We start from the raw sequence: 22,395 nt of genomic DNA on the forward strand, positions 1-22,395 counted from the left end.
CAAATGATACAGGAGCTGGAGAGCTACCATAACTTTAATTCAAGTTGCAAAAACCCTTAAATTTTCCAGAATACCAAAAGTGTTCTAGAATTATTAGTCAAACACTAACGAATTTTCTTTTTGAGCAATGTTCTCTCGAATTCGTTTTTTTTTGGAACTTTATTCATTTTTTGAACGTCTTGCAATATTTGCTGGGATGCTCTTGTTGGCGTTTTTCAGCTTGAGGTATTGCCCTAGTTCTTGCAGCATTAGCTTAAGATCTGAGAACAGGAAGTGGTTGCTGGGTGCTAGATCTGGAGAATACGGTAGATATGGAAGCAATTCGAAGCCAAAATAATGGATTTTTGTCGTAGTTTTCACTGACTTGTGATACAGTGCATTAGGTAAATAACACTTTCTTTTTCTCCGTTTTTTGACAATTTCGTCCTTCAAATAGTTCAATATAGACGTCATACATCGCTAGCCGACTGTTTCGTTCTTGCAAGCTATAGAGTGTATTAATGTTGATGATTGTCGATTGGACTTCGCAGTGAATTGATAGAGCCATGTTTCATCCATTACCACATATTAATGCAAAGCTCGAATTTCTTACGCTTGTACATTTCCAAACACTGCTCTGAATCAACTCGTCGTTGCTTTTGGTCAAAAGTGAGCTCGCTTAGTACCCATTTTGCACAGAGCTTTCTCACATCCCAATATTCGTCAATGATAAGATTTAGATATTGAGTTGATATCCTTAGAGTGCCTGCTATCTTAAACAACTTAATTTTACGGTCATCCCAAAATATTTTGTGGACTCTTTTGATGTTTTCGTCGGTAACAGGCTCTTTAGAGCGTCTGCTGCCTTCATAGCTGTCGGTGCTCATTTCACTACGTCTAAACGTAGCATAACATTCCTCGATGAATGATTGCTGGGGTAGTGTCCGGAAACTCGTAAACAAGCCAAGTTCAGTGGTATTTTTTCCTTTCTAAAAGCAATATTTTGTTAACACCCGAAACTTCTTTTATTCTTTTTTTTTCAAAATATCTAAAAATGCTTCACTCAAAATGATATAATTCACAAACTATTTATACACCCGGCGTTTGAAGGTTAGAGCTAACTAGAAATCATATGGACTTAATACTAGTAACGCCATCTATGTATCAGACCGAGGACTTTTCAATTGACCTGTTCTATATTCCATATTCGCCTTTAGATGTTATGATAGCAATCCATTCTACTTAAAATATTTGTAAAATACGTGGTCTCTTTGTACACAATTTTCGAGGGTGACTCCTTTCGTGATGCAGATTGGGGTCCATTTTATCATTTATTCAAATGCGTTTTTAATATTTTCGGTTATACAAACTTTCCAGATTCTGGATATCTCAACCTTTTGCATCTTTGTTTCGGTTTGAATGTGGTGTGCTTTCGAAGATTCTAATGTTATACTTTCCGTAACATAATAATCTGAAAAATTCTTTCCAGAGCAAAAACGTTCATATAAGTGCAAGCTTTAATCGGTATCATTAAGTATTCTATGGCTAAGGTCAATAGAGGATAGTTCGTAGGGTATTTATAAAATTCCTTTTAAAAATCGGTTTCAATTACTCTTAGCTTGGATCATTTTACTATTACGCTAATTAACAAAAATCCAGTCGCCTAGTTCTCGTATTTCAAGTTTCACGTCCGCAGAAAAGGCCTCTAAATAGTTTTTTTTATCGATGGGGAGGAGATATTCTAATTAACGGAGAAGTTGAGTTTTTTTAGGAAATATAATCGATATTCTTATTAGGCCGTTAAGTGACATTTTATATTTCATGGGACTGTTCTCTCAAATTTCCCAACTTAGCAATGGTGGAATCGAATGTATAAGAAGGTAGGAATATCAGTCATATAAAATACTTATGTAATTAGTTTCTTGATATTGCCCAAAATCGAATTGTGTCGCAAAAATCTAATATTACAATCAGTGTAGACAACAACAATGACTAAGTTGAGGCAAAACCTTAAAAAGAGATAACGTGACCAAATGTGAGTTCGCGGGCTGTACAGATAGGGATGATAGTACCCTAAGTATATTTCCTCTGTAGGTCGTTTAATTCAGCTTTTCATTTTAAATTTAACACTAAGATCACATATTCCGAGTTTTAAAAAGAATTATGCCCGTCCCAAAATGTTTGCCTATACATATTATTCAAGCGGAGTGTTCTAATATGCCTCTAGCTTTTGATGGTCCAATTTGGTAGGAACTCTTCTTCTCTCATGTTCCAACTAATTAATTAATGCTTTAGGGTTATTCAAAGTATAGATCGTAGTTAGTTGGATATTTTTGAAAACATGTCGGACTTTCGTAGAAAAATCTATCTGCGCTGGTGCGGCAGGGCGAGATGAGCGAGCACTTAATCTAAACTACATATATGTAAAGATACATATATGTTGAGAAGTAAAGTCCTCTCTCGACGAACAAAGACCAAACTCTACACGCCACTCATCATCTCTGTCCTGCTATATGGTACAGAGGCATGGACGATGACAATATCTGATGAGTCGGCTTTCGAGTTTTCCCGAGAAATTTTCTACGGATGATTTATGGCCCTTGCGCATTGGCAACGTCGAATAGCGCAGTCGATGGAACGTTGAGCTGCATGAGATATACGACGACATTGACATAGTTCAGCGAATTAAGAGGCAGCGGCTACGCTGGCTAGGTCATGTTGTCCGAATGGACGAAAACACTCCAGCTCTGAAAGTATTCGACACAGTACCCGCCGGGGGAAGCAGGGGAAGACCTCCACTCCATTGGAAAGAGGAGGTAGCGAAGGACCTGGCTGCACTTTGAATCTCCAATTGGTGCCAAACAGCGAAAAAGAGGAACGACTGGCCCGATGTTGTAAACACATCTTCACCTCTAGCCCATTTCAAATTGAAGACAACTATGCTTACTCATCTCGCGGTGTAAAGAATTTACATACTCTTCTGCAGGTGCTTCCAATCAACTCCATTTGGCGCTATTACAATTGCTCAATATTTAATCACCAGCACATAAACGAAGATCCACTTAGGAATGTCTATAACACCAATAACTTTATTAGCGAACGCATAATCATCGAATCGCCAAATTCCAGCAACATTTGTGGCACTCGCAGCGCCTAGCGGAGCCGGTAGACGCTCCATGTTTTTATACGCCTCGAATGATTAGCCATTAGCCGCTGGTAAACGTATGTGGATGCAACAATCAATTTGCGCTTGCAACACGCCGTTAAATGCAATTTATCACAAACACGCACACACGGGCAGGCGCGCTATTGCCGGCATAGAATGCACCGAAAAAGGCGAAACGACCGCTCAGCCCACTGCCGAACGCACAGACATGCGCACACATGCGCAACATATGCTCGGAGGCAGGCATTTCTTAATTGCCGTTGTAGTATTTTAATGCAACTTCTAATTTTGGCTGTTGTTGTTGTTGCTTTGGAAGCTTTGCAAACCACATTTTTCCCATATAGAAATACGATTACGAAAAAGAACAGGAAATTCGGCATGCAACACGCGCACACGTGCAGCCTGTCATAATTCGGGGAGCAGGCACTAATTTGGAGTGGCATGCAACAGCCTTAAAGCTGAATGAGCTGTTGTGATTTTTATTTTTTTTCTTCATAGCAGCGAAATAGAGAAGAGTAGCAGGTGCAAAGAAAATGGTAAAAAACTAGAAAAAATGTTTAGTTCGGCTGCACCGAAGCTATAATACCCTTCACAGTTGCGTATCTTATAGGAAACAAATATTAATTTTGATTTTTGGAAAATTCTTTCGGAGATACCGTTACCATGGATAATAATCTATATTTCGTAAAAATATTCATTAAATATCTTGTCAAATAAAAACTTTTCCATAATTTGGTCCATGACTTCATTTGGTCGATCAGTTTGTATGGTAACTACAGAGGTATCGAACCTCGGCGATTCCGACAATTCCTTGAAGAGAAAAATTGGTGTGAAAAATGTCAAATCCATATCTCAAAATCTGAGGGCTAGTTCGAGTATATGCATGCCGTTTTTTTTTTTAATATATGGTTTTCATTTGAGGATGGAGTCATGTGTCGAAGTTCAGGCAAGTAAGGAAAGTTCTATGAGCGCCAGAGTGACCAGAAACGGTTATTTTACGTAAGGTTCAGGCAGCTCACGACTTCCGGTCGTAGACGAAGTATCTGGGTGGCCAAAAAGACATCATTTTGAAGGCTAGCCATCCCTTCCCAGAGTTGTGCGCTAGGTTTGGTATTCGTCACTTAAGAAACGGCCCATATGAAATAGAAACAACCGCCCCATTGGTGCCAAACAGCGAAAAAGAAGAACGACTGACGCGCTGTTGTCAACTCGGCCATAATCGCGTAAGCGCTTCTATGCCAGTAAAGAAGAAGAAGGTTTTCAATGAGACAATACTCGGCAATTCGGAGTGTTTGGATGACATAATCGGCCAGCAAGGTCGGTAATTCGAGGAACCATGGATAGTTTTCGGTTTAACTAGTAGATAATGCGCATCTTCAGAGACGCCTTACAGTGTACACGAAAGCCGCTATGGCTGCTGTGGAGCAGAGTATAGAAAAAGACCCGAATGAGCCCATCCATCATCGGGTGCAGCAATTGTAGCAAAGATCTTGGTTTGAGAGCTTAGAAAATCCAACTCAGCCGAGAGTTCAAGTCGAACGACCATCAAGCGGCTCGCACATTCCCATTATTTACAAGAAAATTTTGTTCGTCGATTAAGCTCACTTTCGGTAGAATGAGCAGGTTAATAAATAAAATTGTCGAACTTAGAGTGACGATAGTTCACAAGCCGTTATATACTCAAAAAGTCACAATAGAGCCGCAATTAATGACTTTTTCGTATAACTGAATTGTAAGATGTTGATGTTTACGACCGTTGGTTCCAACTAGACAGCTTTTTATGTCATCCGGACAACGAAATAATCAATTTATTAAGGGAAACTTTTGGTTAGCGTCTATCCTTCGTCGTGGACCTGTCTCATCGCTTCAAAGATCGTGGCCTCGCGGCTGGAATATATTCAAGCTGACTACGGTGGTCATTTGCCCGAAATCGTTTTTAAAACATAATGGTACATCCTTATATTTGTAATAAAGCTAATTTTGGCCATTCGATTAGTGTTACATAAAGCGCCCTTTACATATAGACGGACGGACATACATAGCTAAATCCCATGAATTAATACTTAATCCGGTGGTTCCGTGGAAGAGATATGAGTTGGGAATAGGTTAGGTTTAGCGGATTAAAATCTTTCGAACTATAAAAAAGTTAAATCAGCTTATCAGAGCCTGCTGTAGACGTCTCTGAAAAAGAGGAGAGATCCAAAAGCATCACAATGTGGCAGCCACGGTTTCAAACTTCATGCAAAGGACGGTGGACCCACAGACTGACAGAGTCGCGACTTTAGTCCACATTGTCCGACGTGTACAGAGTCTATATAAGGCGCTGAACACGTACTCTATCATTACCCACGGTTTTCAAGTCTGACGGTGGAAAATTTGCCTTCACTTATGTGCGAGTCGAAGCGGCAGCTCTAACTATGATAAGATTGAGACATTTACAACAGATTAGGCGTCAGTCAGTCCGGAGTCCATGAAGTAATAATTATTCCAGTGGTCCCATGGGAAAGACATGAGATGAGAGTAGCTAAGGTTTAGCGCATTAAAGTTCCGCACTCCGGCTTTCGATACTTCCTCATACTAAGAAAAAAAGCAAAATCGGCTCAGATCATCAGGCTGATCTTTTATATGTAAATGTATTTTATAGGTTCTCCGAAGCTTTTTAATTGATGTCGCTAACTTCGTGACAATCTTAACATACCTTGTACTGGGTATAAAAAAGCAATAATAACAACAAAAGTGTAGGAAGCTGCCCGAGTGCCACCTGTGCTCAGCGCTTGCAGTGCAACTGCTCATGCTGTTGTTGTTGCTGTTATTGTTGCACTGCATTAAGTGCAATTTAAGCGCATCATCATTATGGCAATTGCGCTGCAAAGCAACAACAACCACAACAACAATGCATGCTTATCACTGCCACAAAATGCGTGCGCGTACGAGTAAGTGGCAACAATCTACTTAAGTGCGTTGCAACAGCAGCAACACCACACCGCCACAACGGCACTCGCCATTCTCTCCACTTAACGTTGCGGCCAATTAGTAAAATTTTGCACGCATTTTTTAAACAACTCTTTTTATTTGTTGGTGCTTCATACACCATCCATTCACATTGCTCGTAAGTGGCAACACCGCTGACTGACACTTATTATTAGTTGTTATTGTTGTTGTGGTTGCATCTTTTTTTCGATTATTTCTGCCGTTGCAGTTATTTTCATGCCTTTAGCGGTGGTCAGCGTCTTTGTTGCAATTTTCTGGTTGGCGTTGCTTTCTTGTTGTTGTTGCCGTTGTCAGCGCCTACCGCTGTGACGTAATTGCAATTTTTATGACTTTTACGTTATTGGCGTGACTCGTCCACAGCGCTGTGGTATGCCTCAAAAACAGCAATTTCCGTTAGTAATTGTGCGGTTTGTTCGAGCGTTGTGACATTAAGAAAGTCTGACTCAAACTGAAGATGGCGCTCTACAGTGTTTGGGTTCTTAGTGGGTATTTATATATTTTGATTCACGTGGCTTACTCACTTAATGATTTTTTCTTTTAATGAGTTTCGTTGAGGCTTTATGCTCCACTAAATTATGGCCTTTCTAACCTCCAATATTTCTTGTGAAGCGCTTATTGTATATAGGTCGGTTTATAAGTTCTTATATGCATAATCTCAAGTTTGTTTTTCTTTGTTCCGATTCTGGAATATGTGTGTAGTCATGAGAACTATTAGAGTATTGGTAGACCGTCTCAAGACACTCCAAATATACTAAAATTGAGATATTTTTTGGATCACTTTTGCATCGAAATATCTGGTTTTCTGAGGCTATCTCTAAATAATAATTAAAAAAACAACGTTTGAAGTCTTATTTGAAACACTTTTGCGTCAAGTTAAATCAAATCTTTAGATTGTTGAGGAATGTTGCAAACATACTAAAAAGACTAAAGTTGAGATCTTTCTTGGACCCCTTTTGCATCAAAATCATAGGGATTTGCGAGACTATCTCAAAAACAAATAGCAAACAATCTTTGTTTAAGGTCTTATTTGAACCAGCTTCAAATCAAGTTAAGTCAAATCTTTTGATTTTCGAGGAATTTATTAAAAATTTCTAGATTTTTGAGGTCTTACTTTAAGCACTTTTGTGCCAAGCTTTTCATTTTCGATCCACCTTTTACGCTTCAAATTTAGACTAGCCCAAAGTGAGGATAGCTCAATACAACAGGTGTTTTTGATTGGTACAAACTATTTAAAGAGGGCCGAGAACACCTTAACGACGAACCACGTCCAGGACGGCCGTCAACATCAACCGATGATCGACATTTCAATAAAATAAATGAATTGGTCCTTGGGATATCGGAAGATTTAGAGAAAACTATTTTGAAATATCATTTGGGCCTAAGCACTATTGGTTCCAAAATTACTCAATTTTTTCGAAAAACAGCGGCGGGTTAACGTCTGTGAAACAATGCTTTCTGACTATCAGGATGTCATGTCGATTATCGAGGATGTACCACCCCAAATTCCTACCGACCGAACAAACTGTCAACAAGGAATAATATTTGCGTGTTATGCGTCGTTTGCGCGAAGTTATTCGTAAAAAGAGGACGGAATTATGGGCAACTCTTGGTTTTTGCACCCAAATAATGCACCGTCCGGGAAACTGTTTTAAGTCAATTGAAGCCATTAAGATTTAATCGCCAATATGAAAAACATAAGGTTGCAGTGATACAAAGGTGGTGAATAAAGAGTTTCCTGTATTTCGAAATCTTACCTTTCAATTCAATAGGCAGTGGACTTTTAGCTGTAAGAAGACCTTAACAACATCCTTCATAATATAGAAGCGAACTATATACTCGTAGTGCTCATTGAATTAAAATTTTGCCAACATTGAATGCATAAATTTATTGATAGTAATAGGAAATATGTTTAGGGATCGTTTGGAATATAAATTTATGAATTGAAACCTTGAGAAGAAAATGAATTGTCATGGTGCTTAAGTAGTTCATTTTGCCTCCATTATTATTATTATTAATATTTCTCAATCTTGTTTAATAAATTTTATTTATTTTTCTTTCTTTTCAGGTAAGTTTGATGATTCCTCTTGTTTATGGCATATTCGGAATTATACAAAGTACGTAGCATGTAGTATGAGTAATTTTTGTTTATTGTGACTGTATTTATGAAGTAACTCTTAGTAATAATTATACCCAAGTTATTTTGAGAAAATTTTATAAACCTCAATTTTGAAAAAGAAACATGTCAAGATGAGAAAATTTTGGAACCCTTTGGGATTGTGCTTTAGGATTTTTAGTTAATTGAAATAGAATATTGGGGATGCCGATTAAACAACAACTATGCAAAAAAAATACTACATGTATTCAAGAACGCTACAGGGGTCTCTAAACTTTAGAGAATAGCGAATCGAACAGACAACATAGTAGACAATGATTCTAGCTCTAGAAATTTGGCTGTATAACAGTGATGTTGCTTTCACTTGTAACGAGCAGAGAAGTGGCGAATCGAAGATGGCTTGCACCAATTTCTATAATTATTATTTGTTTTTTTTAAGAATTTTAACGTTTTTTTAATAAAAACATGTAGAATAGAATTATACAAACTATTGCCCAGCTGAAGTGATAACATTTTCGCATTTTTTGGCTAATTGTGCGACCAACAATGAATCAATCCAATTTGTGTAACCGTGTTATGATAGGAACCTTATTCCAGTGAGGTTATTCTACATCGATCGGAACAAAGCGTACTTAGCTAGAAGTAGCGAGGTCTAGGTTATAAGGCAGGTGAGGCGAAACTTCCTAGCCGCTGTTTTCTGATTTGTTTTTAACCGGTCTTGTGTTTTTCGGCATTCGTTCGCTTCAAGTTGCTACTAGCAGCATACACCATTAATTGTTGCACTTGGTTTTAGAAATTCATAATAGAGCACGCATATCTGATCCTACAAAATAAAGCAATATTTTAATGTTTTAGAGAATCGGGTTTGCTCTTGATTTGGCCAGCTTTCATATGTGCTTTTGTGCACATTTATAGATTGTAATATTATCGTAATAGATCCCTTCTGACACCAGTCGCGCTTTGATGCAAAAACCACTAAGCTTTGTAGCTTTCCGATGCATGTATGGAATGTTGGTAAAATAAGGAAGTTACGAGATCTCTTGATAAACCACACGAATCTTGTTATAGACACAATGTGTGTGGCATTATTATCCGAACCATTAATGGTGGATTGCCTCGCCCCGGTAGGACTATATAAACGATTCACATCTCTGAATAACGTGCACTTCCTCTGCGGCTACTCGAATTCGATGGGCCCCGTCATCCCGGCGTGACATGTTTGCACTACAAAAGGGTTTTTGTATGATTGCCACGTTCCTAGTAGGACTATCCAGATGATTTATGTCTCTAATTAACTTGCACCTCCGCGTCAACCGGAACTCGATAGCCCATCCAGGTCATTTAGTAAGGCACTAATGGCCGCCAAATGGAGACACATTTGCCCTACAAAGTGGTTTTTTGGTGACTACCCGCCTCCCTAATAGCGCTATATAGACGACTTACTTCTATATATAACGTGCACCTCCACGACTACCGAAATTCAAAAGCTGACATCTAAGCCATCTGGTTAGGCGCTAAGACCCTCAAGTTCGCACTACAAAGCAAAATACGAAAAGACTTTTTCGACTACCCAATACATTCGTTATTATATTTGACAGCGATTTTTGATCTTTTTTGATGATAAGCGGTTTTGCATTTTAGGTAACGATATACACTTCTGAAACAATTGCTACTCCTCTATCAACCGATTTTAATAAATTTTTACAAATGCATACACATTTAAACATACTTATATACGCACAATTGAGTATTTCGCATAATTGTGCACGCCTCTCATTCAATAAATCTCTCGAATATTTCGCGAATTCCCCCACCGCTTCTGCTCCACGCTATTTAAGCACGCTGTGACTCTGTTGGGTGCGCGCATAATTGAAATTTAAGTGTTTCGCGCATGCGCGTCATACACGATTGGAATTGTCATTAATTTCGTTACGACTGATTAACTTTTGATTTATTTTCATTTTACGGACTTTTTTCCACCCATTTTGTTTGTGTACAAATTGCTGGTAGCAAATATCGCCAAGCCTACCGGCTACCACTTTATTGCAACAATTACGCCCCACTCATGTCCGCATGCGATTCGTTACAGTGAGAAGCAAAGAAATATGTACAAATGTGAGCCTTTACACATGTTTGTATATGTTCATGTATGTATGTAAATATGTACGAAAAAATTTCGAAGAGCAGCCAATTTTGGTAGTTGCTGTTAGTCAGCCTCCGCGGCTGGCATTCCCAGTGGCGGCAGGAGCCATCTGCATGCATAAAATGCAGTTAATAGCCAGTGCCTGGCAAGCGAGGAAAGATGTGGCAGGTCATATAATTGCAGCTGCAGTGTGCGGAGCGAATTTTTGCAATTTTTTACCGTTATGTGTTTTGTGATTTTTTTTGGAATTCTTATTTTGTATTTTTTTATTGATTTTTTTTGTTTTTCTTTATGGTTTTTTTTTTGTATTTTTTTATTGATTTTTTTATTTGTTTTATTTTTTGTTTACTAAAATTTCAATTTTTTCTCCCTCTGCGTACATTACAAGTACACATTTGCATTTATCTTGCCACTTACACTTTCATACAGACACAAACCCATACATACATATGTACTATATAGCTATATATGTATGTCTGTGTATATATGTATACTTGTTTATTTGGCACTCACCTGCAACATTAATTCGCGCAATTTATCCAAATCGTCGCCATGTGACCTTGTCGGCAGATAACGTCCCTCGCATGGCTGCTGCTGCCACGCCAACAACACCAACAGCACGGGCAGCAGCCACAAGCCGAGACTGAGCGTTGGCGCTGAGGCCACACCGACGCCACCGCGGCGACATTTCACTTGGGCGCTGGCGCTGCCGCCATTGCTGTTGCTGCTACTGCTGCACAGAGTTCCACTCTGTTTCTTGTTGATTTTGTGCTGCTTGCTGTTGTTGTAGTTGGCGTTGTTGCGTCGAATTGCCAGTTGTGCTGTTACCATTGTGTTTCCGGTTGTTTTATTGGGCGTCGTGTGGCAAAAATTTCACTTTTATAGAGATTCCCTCTGTGTTAGGAGACTGTATGTGTGTATGTGTCTTGGTTGCTTGTTGTTGCTGGTGCGTGTCGCCGTTGGTTCGGTGGTTATGTGGCTCTGTTATTGTTGTTGCTGTTATTGCTGCTGGTGGACTGTCGTCGTTGGCTTCCCCAAATGGCGCCGAATTTTCGCTACAATTCAATTGCTGACTGTGCTTGTTGTTGTTGCTTGCTTTTTTTTGCGCTATTTGAAGCTATTGGAATTTTCTTTGTTACATACACGTTTGTTGTTGTTGTTGTTGTTTATTTAGTTTTCAAGTTTTCGGCCCAGTAATGCGAAATGTTGGCAATGTTGCGAATGACGACAACAAAATTCAAATACGCCCAGCCCGAAAGTAAAAGCGCCAGTTAGAAAAAAGAAGAAGAAGCAAGAAAATAAAATTTAATTAATTGTTTTGTGCCTCAAAAGTGGCTAAGTGCCACAAAAAGCTTACATATGTACAAACATAGCCGGTTACATATGGTCACATGCAGCACTAAAAATAACACATGTACTTCGTAAACTCGTTTATTTATTACCTAAGACATGACTTAACAATATTATGATATACAAATGCAAATACAGGGTGCTACAAAATAATATGGATAAATTATTATATTTTATATAAAAATAATTAATTGGGTAGGTATGATTAGATGTAGATTTGTAGGTCTGTAAGCGTCACATTAATTGCCATTCGTACGCTTGAGCTACTGGCACAGTTCTTCACTAAGCGAGTGGCAAAAGAACACGCACTAACAACGGGAACTATCGTACGTCAAGAGTTTTAGCCTTACCCAATGCATGCTATGGGACAATGTCCAGTAAAAACCCCGACGTTTGCTGTAAAATTAACTTTGGCAAGAGCAAGTAATCTGTAGATCTCCTACGTTCTACCAGATTCATTGGTCAAGTGCTAGAGTGCAAGCTGCCAATGGAGATCCAACTGAATCTTCAGCGATTCCGCTATGTTTAGACACTCAAACGAGACTGATGATAAATTAACTCAATATTTTTGTAATGAGGACAGACACACTTTGACTAGCTTTAAGCGCACAGATAGTGAGCTCAGTGCTAGTATTGACATTCTGCCGTCGGAGTGAATGCTCATCTTCCAGAAAGAAGATCCACTTCGCAGTCGTCATCTTCCTGAAAGAGACTGCACTTTTCAGCTGTACGTCTAAAGCACTTTAATAGCAGCCAGTTCTGTCTAAAAAATAGTAAATACTGCTTCGGTAGCTTAAAGCGAAAGCTGACGGAGATCTTCTTACAGACAACTCCCTCTTCAACATTTCATCTTAGCTTCGACCAATCCGCCTCTTCTCCAGCAACTCCTCCCCATCTATGTACGTATTCCTCGTTGGTTTGTGAGCGAGAAACCTCCGCGTTTTCAAGGAAGGAGGAGAGGAGCTTCTTAGTATAGTATGTAGCGTTTTCGACACCATATTTAGTGAGAGTCCTCATTTTTTCGCTTTAGCTTCTCTACCGTAATATAAGGCAACCGATACCTTCCGTAATTTTTCTTCAATATTTATATATTCTCCCTACTATAATTATTACAAACACTGAACTCTATATTTCCCTAGTAAAAAGTCCTAACAAGCTGTTTCTTATTTGAATTTTTTTTTTGTGTTTTGTGTCTTCTTTATGTAACAGTTTTATCAGAAAATAGTATTTGTAAAATAATATCCCGAATAGTTATTTGGAACGTTTTATTTTCTGTTGAACTTACAAATTTATTGCGTTGTGATTTATAAATGGGCTTAAAACATATTTGCGATGTAAGGAACCAACAGATGTTCAAGGCTTGGGAGTACAATGCTATACATGAGGTCGTTTGAAAAGTTCGAGTTAAAAGGTTACCGATATTTCATTATATTTGAAATTGGAAAATTTAGTTGCAAAAAAAGTACGTCACCTAAAATAACGTAACATCAAAAATTCAGTTTTTTATTGCTTACGGTTCACTACATCATATTACATACTTATATGTAGCATAAATTTTTTTTTCCGCTGTCAGATATAACCAAAATATAACCATTTTATAACCAAAAATCTAATTTTGTTTCAATATGAGTGTTTTCTATTATATCGTTTTTCCTTCGCCTGCAATTTTATTAAATGTGGTGCTACGTTATTTTCATTTTAAGTAACGATATGTCGAAGAAAATTTGGAAAATCTTACAGTTCAAAAATATTTTTGAAGAGGTTTTGATGAGACAGACGGATGAAGAAACCAAATATACCTAAAAACCCTAAATGATGAAAATATTGTAATGAAGAGTTGCCAGCTTTTTGAAAAATATAAAATAGAAATAATGAAATATTGAATATGGGAAAAAAATTATTAGAAATAGTTTTTCAACTGTGTGCTATATATACAGGTCTCAGTTCGAAGTAACACTCCTTCAGACAGATTATGTTATATCTGTCAGTTCTAAATGGCATAAAGATTTATAAATTCGTATATATGTATGTATATAATTTTAAAGTAAGAAAAACCTTTCTTTAAAGATTTTTAGTAACTTTTAGGGTATTTCTCATTTATACTGCGTAAATTTCAATTCATAATTTTGTAGCTAATTTTACAATTTGTTAGTCCATTAAATTACAATGAAAGCATTACCCTCAACCCCCATATTTTCAATACTCTTTCACAGGCAATTAATTTTAAAAAATCATAAATTAAAGAGTGTATCAATATTTTCGGCGTTGCAACAAATTTACGCGCTTTTATCGTGGTCCACACACGCGTCCGTGTATCATAAATACTGTGAAAGTGCTTAATAAAAACCGTTAAATGCCAGCACATATGGTATAGGTGTATATGGTTACATAGTCTGCACGGAGAGTCGAGGAAAATTGAAGGTATACTTATATAAACATGTGTTCAATGCCCTTTAACGAAAGTTTGTATGTGTGTGTGTGTGTCATATGAGTGGCAAGCGCAAAAAAGTGTTGAGTGGAAAATTCGTAATAAATTGAACTGCACTAATAACTCGATAATTTATGACACCACAAGGGTAACCAAAAGCACTTTTTGCCCGACAGCGCTTGCTTCTATGCCGTTATTTATGCTTGTGCGCCTTTTTAAACGCAATATGTACATATGTTTATAACTGCAATGCGATATTGGCTGCAGATTCCCGTGGGCCACCAACGGCAGAAGTCGTCGCAGCAGCATGAAAGGTTTTGCACTAACTGCGGAGGAGTGGTGTTTATGATGTGGAAATTGTTATCTCATTTTCAAGCATGCCATATGCACCTAAATGTAGCTGGTTGTGTGTGTTTAAGTGTGAGTGGAATGACCTCTGAGTTAGTGCTTTGTGGGCAGTGTCTTATGTGACTCCTTCAAGGCTTTTAAAGGAAACAATGCGCTAGTCAGCTAGAGAAGGACACAAGTAGGACTAAACACAGGGAAAGGTATTGAACCAGAATCAGCAATTGCATACTAAAAAATACAAGCATTCATGTCAGGAAGCATATAGGGTTCTTCTGGTTTGATTGTGTAAAAGTTCAAGTTATCCCTCAACTGGTAATACCAACTTTATTACTTTGTATCTAAACTGATCAAATGGAGTTGGTTGTTCATTACCTTCAATCGACCGAGCGGTATAAACTTATTATCAGTGAAGTAGAAATTCCTACGGCCCTGCCATCCTAGAAGCAATGCCGACAGCCCCGGATACTATACTTCGATGCCAACCACTCAATTACCTTAAAACTCTTGAAACCGACAAATACCTCCATATATAGTTCCTTTGTTACCTATTTGAGATTCAATAGAGTTTTGAAAAACAATCTCTAGTAACTCCATCAACTATCCTCTCATATTTTAATCTAATCATTTGTTTTAATCGATCAGATCTGCTGTATATTCACTGAAATACTTTATTTACCATATAAATATTGTTTTTAATGATGATGGAAGATATCTGATATTTTGAGCCAACGATTCAGACTTGCAGTTTTGTAATCCCTAAGAAAATGACCTCTGATTTACTAGAAGAATAAAACAAAGGCAGAATAAAACATTGTGTGGTATAATACAATTAGTTTTAATTATCCATTAGTTGATTACACTGTATTTATCAACAAAATGAAAGGTCTTAAGGGGTTGGGTCAGTCTAGGATATAAACAAAAAACTGATTTTTTTGGCTCAAAGTATACTTAGGGGTCCTAAAAATATTAATCAGTTGGCGAAATAGTAAAAACAACTGTAGTCTTTATCAATTCGCTGAAATATCGAAAAGTTTGGAACATTGCAACTTTTTTTTTCCAAAAAATTTACTGCTCCTTTCTTGGGCCAGAAACTCAGCCTCTTTTACGAATCCGTCGTTTTGCTAATTTTTATGTGAAGCTAAAGCCACACGTACTTTGCTTGCAAGTCTTAATGAATTAAGATCTAGATTTTTATTTAGCTTCAAATAGCATGAGTTGCAAATATCCCCATCGCCCGTAGAGGTTCTGTTGAAAAGACGCCATTTTTATCTAAAATGTCAATATATGATCAGATCTATGTTCAATATAACCTTAAAGAGAAGAATTTGATCAATTTTTCCTTACTTCCAGAATATATTGTCAAGTTGGGCCATTTTTACGCCTCTAGACCCATAGAAATTATACCTATAAATTAATATTGATAATATGAGGCTGATATCAACCAGTTAGATTATTATCGGACTACTACAGCATATACATAGCTTCAAGTCCTTTTACGGAACATTTTTTTTATTTGTTGAGACATTTTCATGAAATTTGTCATAGATTATGGACCTACAAAATGGTCCTAACATGTTGTTCAGATAGAATCACTATCGCATATAACTGGGGATCCTAGTAGAGGTACTTTTTTCAAAAGTCTTTTTTAGACGGATCAGGCGTTAGTCGTGTCAAGCTGTCATGTTCTTCTTGTTCGGTATTGTTTGGCATTTCATCGCGGAAAGTCTTATGCCTGAACAACGTTTACAAATCGTTCAACTTTATTACGTAAATTCGCGTTCTGTAAAGAATGTATTTCGCGCACTTCGGTCACCACAATCGACCTACTGAGCGTACTATACGCATCACCGTCACCCATCTTGAGAACCAGCATTCATTATTGCAGAATATTCGACCGAATATACCACTTTCAGCGAGCAGTGAAGAAAATATAGTAGCTGTAGTTGAGAGTGTACTGGAGACGGTGGAGAGTCGATTCGGCGCCATTTGTAACAACTGGGACATACGTATGGAGCGACTTGGCGAATTTTACATCGAAATCTTAAATTGAAACAGTACAAAACACAGCTTGTGGACGAACTGAAGACACTCGACCTTTCATAGCGATATCGCTTACCTCTATGAGTTCTTGAAAAGTTCCAAGAAGATCCGACCTTTTCGAGCCAAATTCTGTTCAGTGATGAGGCCCATTTCTGGCTCGATGGGTATATAAATAAGCAAAATTTCCGCATTTCGGACAAAGAACAATTTGAAGAAATTCGAGAGCTGTCATTACATCGAGGAAAAAAAAAGGTTTGTTGTGATTTGTGGAAGGGACGTATGATTGGTATATATTTCTTCAAAAATAATTCCGCGAGAACGTAACCGTCCGACCGTTATCGGTCCATGATAACCGACTGTTTGATGCCTGAAATTGAAGCTTGTGATCTCGGCGACATTTGGTTTTAACAAGACGGCGCCACTTTCCACACATTGCATCAATCAATGGATTTATTGAGAGAACATTTCATTGAGCAGATAGTTTCACGTTTTGGGCTGTTCACCAAGACCGTATGATATCATATCGTGAGACTTTTTCCTGTGGGGATATGTCTAAAGTCTATGCGGACAATCCCGCTACAATGCAGGTCTTGGAGCAAAACATCACGCGTGTCGTTCCAGCCGAAATCTTGAACTAGTCATCGAAAATTGGACTCAATGCATTTACCATTTAACCTTTTTTTCTTTGTTTTTTTCTTCATAGCGCACGAACTTTGCCGTTTCTTACTTTCTAAGCTTATCTCTTGTTAATTGCGCAGAGAAATTTTTTAAGTAATTTATTTTCTTGGCAATTGTGTCAGTCGGTGGTCACATGTACATATGTATGTATGCATGTAGATATCTATGTAAGTATGTTTTCGCACCCACTACACAGATGTCGTCTCCGCTTTCTTAGCAGGCCCTCAAAAATAGTTTTTCGGTCGCTTGTACCATCTTTCTGCTGTTTAGATTTAGGCTGCTTCTCGCTTTCATTTGCATTTGCATTTGAATTTTTGTGGAAAATTAACGAAGCATGGCGAAAGAGATGAAATTAAAAGTACTAGTGTATATTTAACTATTTTGTAATTGCAATCTTTTTTGTTTTCAACAATTTTTTTCGTAAGCTTATTAATGACTTTCTACAAATGTGTGCTGCAAAGCGCGCCGTGTTGTTGTTGTTGGTGCGTTGGTTATTGCCAGTGTTTTTCAATTAAAACCACAGCACTCCAGTGCACATTACGAAAGCAGTTACCAACGAGCGTTTTAATTTTTCACGTTTTTTTACATTTTTATTTAATTTTTTTTTACTTTATTTCAACCTTTTTGTTGTTTTTTGAATTTTTAGTTTTGTTTGGAATCAGATAATTAAAGCATAATGTTTGTATTCGCATGCTATTTTGTCATGCGGGGTGCATGCTTGTAAATCGGTGACTCCGAAGCGTGTTTGTTGTTGTTGTTGTGCCAACATTTCATCAAGCCGGCAAAGCAGCCATCCATATGCATTTATGCAGATGCGCAGTTGCCACCCTGCGCGAATGTACTTAGACTTTTTAATTAGCGTGGTAATTATAACTGCCACCACGACAAAAGAGTGCGAATACTAATTTTACTATTTATGCGGGTAACTGTATTATAGTGGAGTGTTCGGTTAAATAACTGCAACTTCTATGCCCTGAGGCATGTTGCAAGAAAAAGGCGTGTGTGTATGTTTGCGGTGCGTGACAAAAATGTAGTATTTAAATGGGAGACGAAATAAATTCATGATTATATATGTATAAGTGTATCACATGAAATGTTCATACACTTACTCAATATAATTCTGCGATCTGGAGGGTTACAAGGGCCAACAAGCAGCGCATTATTGTGCCGAAATTATGAGGAATTTTCTCTTCAGGTGACATACATATATATACTATGCACATATATATGTATGCATATGAATTCATATTTTCATAAATTTTCGAGCGAAAGCGAAAACATTTCCTCAATAAAAGTAGAGCAAAGAACCAAGATTCAGCCAGCCCTATTCAATTGGAAAATTGTATAAATTTCAAAATAATAATTAAGCAAATACGTTGTTAGAAAAGTCCAAAATCTTCAAAAACATTTTGTTTTAAAACTAAAAAAATTCTTATCAAAACTTAAAGCCAACAAGAACTTCAGAAAGCCTTTGAATGTATTCGGTTATAACTTGACTACTACTAATATCAAAGTAGAAACCTATTTAAGCTATTACTGGGTTATAGCCTTTTCGCATAGCCGGCTACTAAATTAAAAATAGGCTCGATTAAGAATCAGCTGTTATACTTGTTTGTGTTCTTTAAATGTGTATTTTTTCTGATGATTAAAATTCGTCAACTGCTTGGTATTTTATCAATGCTTGCAACCGAATTTACAGCCTGGACAGCAACCCTTAGAGTTAAACACAACCAATTTTACAGTGTGGACAAAAACCCCCTAAGCTGCATACCAGTTCAACTCGATTTGAATTCGATTAAGAATCAATGTATTAATTAGATTTTTGAAAATAAAAAAATAAATAAATAAATTTAAAATAAAATATTTTTAATGGAAAATCGATCTAAATTCGTGCTTTAATCGAGCAAAGGTCGGTTAGTTTATCAATTAATTCCGAAAAGCCTATTACATCACTCTAAAATTTCCAATGAAACCATTTATTCCTTCTGAATTTTCTTATTAGTGGATAAAGTTAAGAAATGTCTATAGCTTCCCTAAAATTAGACTGTTGAAAGTTTTTTAAATTCAATTATTTGAGAATTTACTTAAATGAACTGAAGCATACTCCTAATTAACAGATTAAGGTTTACACCACTTTTAGCTTCTTTAGCTTTAAAACTGAGTATTATTTAGATGGTGGAACAGTTCATAAAGTGCTCATTAATAAGCATCTTAACCTTTTTTCTAAAAACTTTTCAAAAAAGAAATTGATAGAATCGACGCTTTAAGGAAACTTTACATATTTTTTTAATAACCTTAACTCAAATTTATAATGTTTTGAATGAAATGGAAGTCTAAAAAGTGTTAAAATAAATAGGTTTTCAGAAAACTATCTTTATTATTGAAAATGATGTAAAAGAGTTTCCCGAAAGTTCCATATCTGTTAAAATCTGTTAAAATCGTCACAGAGAGCGCCTAGTTTTAATTGCCTCAACTACCAGTTAAACTGCTTGAGTATAGTATACCCTAATACGTACAATATAATTAACTCAATTAAGGGATATGGTACAAATGAGAATTATAAATTTCAAAAGCGAAAGACGCTCGCCTTTTGGTTTATTACAGACAGCTGGAGCTCACGCGATCTTAGCAACGTTTGGACAAGCAATGCTTCCAACGTAGCAAATTTATGCCGTCGCGAAATAAATTAAAAGTGATCTAGAGAACTGTCTGTGGTCAGTAGGCCATGTATTTATCTAACTATAAGTGGCATTATTGATCACTCTCCGATAGATTTCTAAGAGGTACAGGTAAAAATTTTCCTACTTCCATTCGAACTATTATTGTACTTCTCTCTTGATTGCCTTACTTTTACAGAGACCAACATTGAAACCATTAAAACCACCTTGGCTCACGCTCTTTACGGAGAACTACCTGCCAAAGTAACGACTGAACTAATAAAAAGTTTCAATTATCGTCTTGACATGAAAATTTACTTCCTTTCTAAGTGTTATGGTCTTACGATGAAGGTGACTGATATTGAGCCTTCCAAATTTGCCGATAGGGAACCTAACCTAACTTCGGTGGAAAGATAATTAAAAACATATAAAATGCATGTTCTGATAAAACTCTTTATTCGTTAAGCTAGCTTCTTAACCTAGAATTGTAGAAGTTTTCCTGAGGTTCAGCTTATGAAGAAGTATAAAATGAGTTTAGCAATATTATGTATTGTTTCGAGCCCTTTATCGCCATAAATACGTTTTTATCTCTAAAAGCTCTTTCTGCAATCTTTATACACACCCTGAACAGGCAGTAAGTTTGCCACAAAGTTTGTGACACCCAAAAGAAAATATCGGGGAAAAATATCTAGAAAGTATATACTATATGTATGTATACAATTGAAAATGGGTCGACTTAACCATGTCCGTCTGCCTTTCCATCTATCCGTCTGTTTATATTCGACCTATTCCATCAATTTATAAGATAAACACATATCTTGTTGTCACCAACATGCTGCTCATTGTCGAAACCACTGATACATATTAGAGCACTTTAGCATATAACTGCCATATAAATTGATCGGTCAAACTCAATTCCATGTAAGGAGAGGTATCTTCACAAGACTTGGCAAAGAAAATTTTCTGTTTGTATTACTATAACGTACTATACTGTACTATACTATAGCTGACATTCAAACTGACCGATAAAACTCAGATTCTTATAGGGAAAATTTTTCGAAATTTAGCATAGATTTGTATCCCAGGTATCGCTTCAATCTACGAAAACATTGTTCAGATCGGATAACTATATCATTTAGCTGACAATCAAATTGACCCATCAAAATCAGAATATAAATATTTTTGCCTATACCCTTTTGCACGATAAAAATGCACCTGTGAAGGGTATTATAGTTTCGGTGCAAGCGAAGTTAATACAGTACTATTTCTTGTTTTATTATCTTGATATTAATGACCGATTTGCAAAAGGAAGCAATATATCAACATATAGTATTAATATACTATTTAGGAGTTCTATCTCAAAACCCCTTCTTATTTCGTTTTAGATATAATAATGGGTTGTAAAAAAAGTCTTGCGGTATTTTCGCTAGCTGGCGCTGAAAACGCGTTGTTCTAGTTTTATTCGTCGCATCGGGTCATGCTATACCTTTTTGGAAAGCTCATTTCACGCGCTAACACGTGTTTGATTGATTGTTTGATCGTTTCTTTTAAGTCGTTCGTGAGTTATAGCGTCGCAAACATGGAGCAAAATGAAGAGAAAATACGGCATATTTTACAGTACTACTACGATAAAGGCAAAAATGCATCTCAAGCCGCCAAAAAAATTTGTGCAGTTTATGGACCCGATAAAGTTTCCATTTCCACCGCACAACGATGGTTTCAACGTTTTCGTTCTGGTGTAGAGGTGGTCGAAGATGCGCCACGCTCCGGAAGGCCTGTCGTCGAAAATTGCGATAAAATCGCTGAATTGGTCGAAAGAGGCCGGCATAGTAGCAGCCGTAGCATCGGTCAAGAGCTGGGCATGAGTCATCAAAAATTCATTTCTATTTCAATAAAAAAAAATTCAATAAAAATACCGCAAGACTTTTTTGACAACCCATTATTTTCGCACAAATAGGTGTCTTTGCCCTTTATAAGCAGTTATTTGTAGAAATATCTTTTACAGAGGATTTTTAATGGAAAAATTGTAAAGAGATATCAAAGCTTAAAAAAATGGGGTAGTATCTTCCCTAAGCCCCTATAAGATGAATAATTGATTTCTCTATCAGTCCTCTTGCCTTTAAAGTTTATATTTTTGTTGGTATAACGTTTTACGAAATCTTTACTAGTTTCAGTTGTTACTATTATAGTCTATTACTATATATAGTCGTAACTATTATAATCGATTTTTTATTGTCTTATTAAATTCTACAACACATCTAGAATATTGTCCTATATTTTCAAGTGGATTCGCGTAATAGTTTCGGAGCTGCAGCCTTGAGAACTTATGCGCTCGAGGCTAGCTAGGCTAAGTACGCCGTCTTTAGCCGCGTTTTTCAAGAGACTGTGTTTTTGAAGTCGGTTGGCAAGATTTCTCGAGAACTACTCGACCGATATTCATGAAATTTAACACAGGTCTTTGAGAAACCATTCATTAAAACTTGGACGAAGGATTTTTTTCGA

General features: G+C 37.0%; 1 protein-coding gene across 2 annotated transcripts in view; it reads right to left on the reverse strand.

The window, feature by feature from the left end:
* The window catches only part of LOC120769121, a 42,470-nt gene that overhangs the window by 18,768 nt on the left and 1,307 nt on the right, over positions 1 to 22,395 (reverse strand). The window contains exon 2 of one of the 2 annotated variants that reach the window (XM_040095983.1): positions 10,906 to 11,509. In XM_040095983.1, coding sequence (XP_039951917.1) covers positions 10,906 to 11,223 — 318 coding nt within the window. In that variant the 5' untranslated portion in view covers positions 11,224 to 11,509. Of the gene's footprint in view, positions 1 to 10,905; positions 11,523 to 22,395 lie in introns of both variants that reach the window. The other variant, XM_040095982.1, reaches the window with a different exon arrangement.

This window comes from Bactrocera tryoni, chromosome 2 (genome assembly GCF_016617805.1).
Source record: "Bactrocera tryoni isolate S06 chromosome 2, CSIRO_BtryS06_freeze2, whole genome shotgun sequence".
NCBI lineage: Eukaryota > Metazoa > Arthropoda > Insecta > Diptera > Tephritidae > Bactrocera > Bactrocera tryoni.